This window comes from Parasteatoda tepidariorum, chromosome 2 (assembly GCF_043381705.1).
Source record: "Parasteatoda tepidariorum isolate YZ-2023 chromosome 2, CAS_Ptep_4.0, whole genome shotgun sequence".
NCBI classification, from domain to species: domain Eukaryota; kingdom Metazoa; phylum Arthropoda; class Arachnida; order Araneae; family Theridiidae; genus Parasteatoda; species Parasteatoda tepidariorum.
The window spans coordinates 53,687,282-53,696,303 of record NC_092205.1 but is presented as its reverse complement, the minus strand read 5'-3'; the positions used below and the strand labels follow the sequence as shown (position 1 = coordinate 53,696,303).

Here is a 9,022-nt window from a genome sequence, read left to right as displayed (position 1 = left end):
GATAAAAGTTACAATTCTCCTTATTTTTTTCATATTTTTATTATTTCTAGGGTTTAGTTTTACCATCATGGCTTCTACTTTTACTTAAAGGAAAACATGTTATCCGTGCAGAAAGACTATAATGTCGCAGAGCCACTGGAATCGAGAAGAGCATTACAAAGCTTGCAATGGAATAAATGAAATATAAATTATTTTAATCAATGATTCAAAATTAACTGCTTTGTACAAAGGATTATTAAAAAAAGTAACGAAGGAGTACCAATGTTTGAAGCAATAGTGCAAGTGAATTTCAATGAATCTTTATACTTTGCTTTTTATTAAAAGCTTATTGAGGTAGAAAATATTTGGTAAGTTAGTTACCAATTTAGTAATATTATTGTGTAACTCTCTGTGCTCGAGCAAAAGTCAAAAATATTTGCTCCAATGATGTATCACTGATCAAATAATCTTCTAAATCAAACTGTGCTTTCATTTCTTCCATAATCTTGAAAAGCTGACTTAATCTCAGACTTGGATTTATGATATGATATTGCAGCATTCCCTGTAATATAATAATAGAATTATGAGTAAACAAACTGAATTTCAAAATAAGCTGGTTTATATCAATACTATGACTGATTGGACTACATTGATACAGAATCAAACTAAATCATTAACTATCTTAATTATCTGGAAAACTATCTAACTTAAGTAATCACTACATTTTATGTAACTTTGTGTTTAAAATATTTGTCAGTGGTGTCAATTTTTCTAAATGCACGCAAAAAAGAGGGGAAAAACAATTATGGATACATAAGAACCGCGAATGAGTAAAGTTGTTTAAGGATGAAAAGAAACTTAAATATTGCTAGCTAAACAATTCAAATGTTTTTCCGGTGTAATTTTCAACTCCGAATCGTAAGAGCTCAAGCTTAAGGTGACAGAACCAATAGTTCAGAAGATATAAGAAATTTATGTACAAAAAGTACAATTTTATATTTTTACCTAGTTACTACGCTTTCATTGCTATTTAGGTATATAGAATATTGCTTCCTACAATTTCACTTTGTGCTTTAGAAACCATTTAGTTTGTTGGATTCAATGGTTACTAACATTTTTTACAAAAGAAAATTTAATGGGTTCACTTTATGCGAAGAAGTTTTAAACACCACTTTAGAAAAATTTAAGAAGAGGTTTTGATTGGTACACTTAAAAAAATTAAATTGAAATGTTAATAACTATTAATTAAGAAAGAATAACGCTAATTTCAGCTTTTGGAAGTTATTAATTTAGTACTTATTAGCCTAATTTAATTTTAAGTTACGATGTTATCACAACGTTTAAGTAGAGCAGCTAATATCGATCATAAGCTAATCACATAAGCATTTCGAAATGTAGAATTTTTGAAATGATCATTGTCACTGTGTGATATTTAAAGAACTTTATTTTCACACTTATTATCAGTGCTTTTGCGAAAAAAACCCATTTATATTACCATTATTCTATTAATAATACTTTACTTATGGTTTAAATGTTGTTTTCTTTTTTTTTTGTATATTATTATTATTTTGCAAACTTTGATAAAAAAAAAATAATACTTTTAGTGATACTGAGACTACTTACTTGGTGATCATCTTTCAATTCAGCTCCTGGTAGTTTACTCACTATAAGTGATTTAATTAAATCAATACTTTGTGTATTATCTGAAGCTTCTTTTTGCAGTTTAATAATTAAAGTATAACCTTGCCCAAATTTTGATTTCAGTTGTTGAATCGAACCTAGGCATCTGAATCTTCCATTTACCATTATGGCCAACCTACTACATAGAGCTTCACTTTCTTCCATGCTATGAAAATCGAAACAAAATATAACATTTTACAAGATAAAACTAAAACTTTACGATAAAATTACTTCCTGAATTAATAATTTAAAAAAATATATAAAATTCTATTATCAAATGAAATAAGTAAAATAGTTAAACTAATGAATTCGATAAAATCTCATAACTTCTTAAATGTTATTTATGATAATTACTATATATATTTGGTCTGATGACGCACATTAATAATGCTTAATTAACCCACTCATAGCCGTGGTACGTGATCACGTGATTCTCCCTTTACGGCAAACGGCATCATATATGAAACGAGCCTTTCTGATTTCGTACTATATTCTCGTATAACTTTTCTTAATAGTACCTATACTTACTTCCTAGTACGAAAAACTATTCTTTAGTACGTATAAATTTGGAGCGTCTGGGGCTGAGAAAACGCTTCCTTCTCCTTCACGTTCTGAAGGTCTTAAAGACTGAATGTTAATGGTTCGAAAGTCGCACCTTAACCTTTTCCCTACGGCGCATGATAGCAGCTGACATTCTGGATCATGAGTTGTACCAGCCGGTAAGCAAAGGATTAAATATATTAATTAATTAGAGTACACGATATCTTAACTTGCAAAAATCGGACACATATTTCTCAGCCTTTTTTCAGCGAATTAGGATTTCTGACCCTCAATGAAGGGGGGAGGTCGCAATGTGAGAAATATGGCCCCAATAGCCAGGAGAGTGGTCAAAATTTTAGAACGCCTCATCAAGATTAAGGATTAAATTTCATCAATCTGTAAGAGATAACGAAAGACACTTATGGTATTTTGTAAGCTCATCCTGGTACTTGAAAAAGAAGAATCGTTATACGAGTGGGCAAGTAATGCCCGGATGTGTTTACTTCACTGCAAAACAGTAAACATTTTTTCTCAAGGCAGGATAAATCCATCAGAAACAAATTCCATTTGATTTTCTCGCACATTTTTTTTCCTACCAGAGGAACAAAAGCAAAACGTGACGAAACAAAGAAATATATTATAATCTTGATAGTCAATATTTTCAAAATTTAGATGTTAAATGCAAAGGTGATATAGTTTAGTCTTCATATTGTGTTATATAGAACGTTCCTATAAACTGCTTAAAGTGAAATAAAATTGCAATATGTTAAAACTAAAATATGCATCGATGTCGTACCTGTGTGTTGTCAATATAACGGCTGCTTTTGAATGATTCCTTGCTTGAGCCAATATGTTCCAGATTTTTCTTCTTGACACTGGATCAACGCCAGCTGTTGGTTCATCCAGCAAAATCAGTGGAGGTGACCCAATCAGGGCCAGGCCCACAGAGAGTTTTCGTTTACTTCCACCACTGGCATTTGAAAAAATAAGAAAAGGGAATTGATTTACTTTACGATACTTACAACAAATTTATAATTATTATAGGAAAATTTTAGGTACAAAAAGAACACAAAATCTAAACTTTGACTATTAGTTTCGATATGTTTCATCTGAACTAAAAAATATCTGATATTTGCTTTTATTAATGTTTGTTAAATGTTTCATTTTATACTTTTTTGAGTTTAAGTGTCTTATAACACTCGAAATACTTTACGTAACAAAATGTTATCAGAATATTTTTCCTAAGTCATAAAATAAGTGTTGAATCACAAGAAGTTGAATCACAGAAGTGTTGAATCACAAGAACAAAAAAATTTTCTTGCAAAAAAGTAAGGTTATTCAATGCATAGTTTAAAATGTTTTCTTCTTAATTCGTTAATAGGCATTTAAAAAATTGGGTCATCACTTATAAAAAAACAAATTACGACTGAATTTCTCAGCTTATGTTTCCTTTCTCAAAATTTTCCTGTCCCATTTTTTTCTTTTTGGCCCTTTATATGATATTATATATTAAATTACATTATATACATTATATTATACACATTATAATATATGCATTACATTATGCACATTACATTACATCATGCACATTATACACATTACATTACATCATGCACATTATACACATCACGTCACATTACATTACATTGTACACATTACATTACATCATGCACATTGTACGCATCACATTACATTACATTAAATTATGCACATTACATTACATTATACACATTAAATTAAACACATCACATTACATTATACTAGCTGAATACCCGTTCTTCGCTCGGAGCGAATAAAAATTAAGTAAAGAATCAAAAAACCAGTTCTGAGAAACACTACGAAATCATGCGTAAAACTGAAAGGGATATACTGACACAATTAAAGAGCTTACTGGATGAACCAGTTAAATGACATTTTAAGGGGAATTAATGAATCAGAGAAAATAACAAAAAGTGGTTGCATCAATATGGGTCTGTTTAATATAACAGAACTGTTTTTGCCTTCACTTAAATCTTAACATAACTAATCACATCAGTTTTTTGTATATTTGCATGATTTTTATTTCAAATCATTCAGTAGTAAATAAAATGAAACCAAGAATTATTAGTCTCATCTTTTAATAAACGAGGTAATAAAATAGTTTAGATGAAACTTTTTTTTCGTTCTGAAGATGCCCCTTACCTGGATCTTCCAGTAAGTTTTTCAATTAGTATAGCTGATATAATTTCAATGTTTTTTTAATTTAATATTACTTGCAGCTCTTTTTGGTGACTTTATTTTATTGAAGTAAGCAAAAGTCGTTTCTTGTGGATCATCACATTATAATAAATATAAAATGTATTTAGCATCACTTGGCATTATTCTATTGTACTATCAAGTAATTTTCTTATGTTCAATAAGCCGAAAAAAAAATATCACCCTGAATAACTTTCGTTTTAATGATTGGATTTTCACGTACTAAGTGTCAATCTTAATGGTTCTTGGGGTGACCTTGAATCTGCAAATTATTTGGAGCAAACTTTTAATTAAGTTACGAAATTGGACACAAAAACGTACTTTCTCTGAATAAACATATATTTTTTCCACATATTTGGAATTTTAACCTTCAAAAGCCGCAATCTGGAAAACATGGTCCCCATAGTTTGGTCAGGAGAGGGTTATCTTAAAATATTCATTTGCTATGGCGACTTTACTTGGCCATTTTCATGGACTATCACCAAATATAAATCTTTATTGCGACCCTATTTACGACCTAAATTTTTCGAAGGTCCAGGGTCAGGATTCCAAATAAGTAAAAATTAATATATGTTTATTCAGTTAAAGTACGTTTTTTGACGTTTTGTCATTGTATAATGTTTTATTTGACGTTTTACAGGAACTTTCAATACTTTCTACATTTTTAATACAATTATATGATATACTATAATTGTATTGTTATAAATAATAGATTCATTAATTATTGCTTTTCAAGGACTTAATTTTTGGATAAGTTGAAAATATTAAAACTGATAGAGGATATCAATTGAATTTTCTTTAAAATAAAGACTGTAATTTAAAGTCTAATTTGTATTTTATTAAGCAACAGTACAATAAGTATAATTATTGAAGTTTTAAGCAATTTACGAACTTTCTAAGTGCCCTAATTTTACCGAATGGGAAGTTGGAAAAAATCATTATTTTTTAATTTTTTTATCGGAATTTCTTTCGAATATTAAAAATTTAACTTAACTTAAAATATTTGCTTTATTTTTTAGAAACAGTTTAGAAAAAAAATGTGCTTAATTATACAATTTTTTATGTCGAAAACGAATAAAATTTAACGAAGTCTAAAGATACGAGATTGCAATGATTTTAACGTGAAAATGTATTGGTTGTACAATGGGAGTAATAGATAACTTTGACAATTTTTTTTTGTGAGTGACAATTGGATATCAAAACGTGGCGAACTGAAATGCATCTTTCCCTTCTGACAAAATCAAAAAAAGAATGAAAAGAGGGAGCGAGAGTGGAATTCAGAACTTAAATGTTTATGTTATTGTTCGAGTGAAGAAAATATTTGCTTTCAAAAGTTGCAGAACAAATAGCTTTAGAAGGGACCGGGCCATCTATAAACAGGCCACCGGTAGTTCTGACACTGAAAGATTAACGATGGAAAATACTATATAAAATGCTGCCCCAATTCCTAAATTAGCACGTGAGCTTTCCTAACTAATTTTCCTCACAGCTATAAATGGGTTTTCAACTGGTTCCGTTAACTTCGCGCTTTGTCTAAGAAGCTGAAGTGGGTAAAAATTGTGAAGAATCAAAGGTTCAATTTTATTTCCATCGTAATTATGAGAAAATAAGCTTTAATTTATACTATTGTATAAGGAGTTCTAATGACTGCTTAGTATTCGCGATACATTTATTAGTTTATTCTTAAAATATTTTCAATAACATTGTTTAATGATTTTATTTCATTGAGTTCTTAACTAAGTTCGTTTCAAAAACTGTTTTATTTTAATATCTAAAGAATATTAAATATTACCTCCCTTTTTGAATGTAATAAGCAATATTTGTATTTTATCAATGTCTTTATAATCAGTTACTATATTAAAATAAATTTTGAAGCTGCCAATATGACTTTGATTGCCAATATGACCCATTTTTTGAATGACTTATTTTTACTTATTTAAATTCACGATTAACATTAGTACTTAGGAGCTATGTAATTTTTTTTAAAAATTCTTACTATTTTGTGTAGTAAATTTACTGTGATTTTAACCAAAGATAAGCCTATTATTAAACATTAAGCAAATTTACAGATTTTCCGGCAGAAAACAATTAAAATTTTTAAAATTTTTTATTTTCGACGAGATTTGGTGTCTCTTAGCAGGTTATAAACAAATTTAATAAACCTATTCTTAAAGCACTAATTAAAATTAATAGAATATTTAATGAAGCAAATGATATCCTTTTCATCACTAATGAATATTGTGTATTGGGCACAACACCTAAAAAAATTAAATTTGTGTTTTTTCTAAACAATCATACACGAGAGCCGGTGTCACAAACACTTTGTAATTCAAGAAAATCTGAACCATCCATATTTAATCCTTATTTCTTAAGAATTTCAAGAAATAAGGATTTTACTTGTAATATTCAAAATAAAATAGTAAAATCTATCGAAAAATTTAAAATTCAATGTTTTTATAAGCTGAAAGGAAACACATACTATTAAGCAAAATCGCAAGAAAAAACTTTCATTTAATATTTTTAAATACAATTTTCATATTGCTAATGAATATAAAATTATCGCGATAAATTTACCAAGATTTAACGTTAAAACAATAATGTAGGAGTATAAATCATTAAAAGTTTTATCTTCTACGTGAATCGAAGAATTTTCCGCTAAGACTCTGGTTGCTTGATTTAACATAATTTTCGGCAATCAGGAATAGTTAAATTAGTTTAAAGTTAAAACTGCAAAAAGGCTTGTGGGATTTTAACAAAATCACTTTTGGATCCAGAAATCTCAATTTTGTTACGTAAAATTTCAAAAATGATATCAAATTTTTAAAAACTAGAAAAATTAAATTTTAAATACAATTTGTAATAGTATTTTTCACAAGAGGAAAATTTCTAACTGCTCTTTGCATTTATAACGTTTAAAATTTCAATATTTTCATCAAAAAGTTTGGTTTTGTTGACAAAAAAATAAATTTTTACATTTGAACTAACTAATAAGGCAAAGCAAAAAGACATATAATACATTTAAAAAGTGATACGACATTTTTTCTACAATATAATGGATGGAAACTGATTAAACCTATGCTGATAGACTTCGCTTTTTAATCCTTAAGAGCGTTTGGTATTCGGATGCATTAGTAAACCAGATCATTTAAATTGCTATAAAACTTTTGTTCTCTACCCTGCCGAGTAAACTGGTTTTGATAACATTTGAAGTTACTTCTGTATTTTTTTAATTATTTGCTTAACTAAACTAAATATAACCATTTTTTAAGTGTTTCGTGGTACAAGATGTTCTCTAAATGCAAACGAAAATTAAGCTATCGATAAAAATGTTTAATATAAATAAAAATGTTTCATATATAGAGTTAGTGACAATAGCCTTATTCCTTCGAGATATTAGTATCTTTTGCACAAGAGTAAATTAAAAAAAGTTATTTAAAAAAATTATGTGTGCTAGTTTCTGAATATTTTATCTATTTTTTTGCTATAAATTCTTATATAGGTTCTTACAAAAAGTGTAATTATTTTTTTTATAAATTTCAGTTCACTAAGAAATCAATATTGAAAAGATTAATGTAATAGTTTGGTTTCTTTCTTCCCTCAACAATGTAATTTTTACATTTCATTTAAATAATCAAATACAAAAAAATGATTCTTAGAGTATATTTATAACAATACAAGGAATGAAATAGTTGGAAAATATATAAAAAGTTTGATTGTTAAGCATTGTTACCGATAAAAGTTAATTGTTGAAAACAGAAATGAAATCTTTTAAAAACCATTTGTTGATCATTCTTTTTTGAGCTATACTCAGTGTATGTTGTCAATTTGACGGCGATTTTGAAAAGCTTTAAAAAAGTGCTATTATGAGTGATTTATATCACCAAACTTTCATGCCTTTCTGGCGAATGCACAGGAAGAAATTTCCTTTGCATAGACAAGCGATTATTAATCATTGGTTAGACCAGATGATGAAGTATCCTCGGCCTATGCGTAAGCCTATACTTTCTTATATTTATTCCAATATTATCAGTCATGCAATTTATTGAATTTTCGGTTGGCAAAACTCAGTGAAGAGATTTATACTTTTTCTAAGAAAACAAAATTTCAAATGCTAATAGCAAGACCATAATAAAAATTATCAATTACGAAATGTTACTGGAACTAAGTGTCATAATATATTGAATTGATATATTTTCCTTTGGCTATAGTAATATTAGAAGGCTATATATATTAGAAAGAATCCTTTTTTTCAATTACAATCATGTGAGATAATACGAGATTATATTTTCCCCTTATTTTGTTTTCTAACTCTTAAATTTTTAATTTTTTAAATACTTTTACAGACAATTTTATTTATTAATAATTTCTCTTTAAAAATATTTTTTCCTTGTTTCCTTTGTATATTTTATTTATTTTAGGTTCTATGTATTTGCAGCTTATGCTCCGTAATAAAACTTATTATTTCTACCTCTCTTTTATTTTTTGCCTCTTTATTGTTTTTATTGGAATTCTTCATAAATAGTTTTTAATTTTATTAGAATTTTGTAATAAAAGGTGATTTTGAAATTTTAAAAAAAGTGTGAAGGTT

At 27.8% G+C, this 9,022-nt stretch overlaps 1 protein-coding gene across 1 annotated transcript in view; it reads right to left on the bottom strand.

Moving 5' to 3' along the window:
- Positions 1 to 229: 229 nt before the first annotated feature.
- LOC107453343 (phospholipid-transporting ATPase ABCA3) overlaps positions 230 to 9,022 on the bottom strand; it is a 55,084-nt gene continuing 46,291 nt past the window's right edge. Inside the window, exons 23-25 of the mRNA XM_071188285.1 lie at positions 2,996 to 3,169; positions 1,603 to 1,825; positions 230 to 541 (exon numbers count right to left, since the gene is read on the bottom strand). Of these exons, the coding sequence (XP_071044386.1) occupies positions 374 to 541; positions 1,603 to 1,825; positions 2,996 to 3,169 (565 nt within the window). The 3' untranslated portion in view covers positions 230 to 373. The remainder of the gene's footprint in view (positions 542 to 1,602; positions 1,826 to 2,995; positions 3,170 to 9,022) is intronic.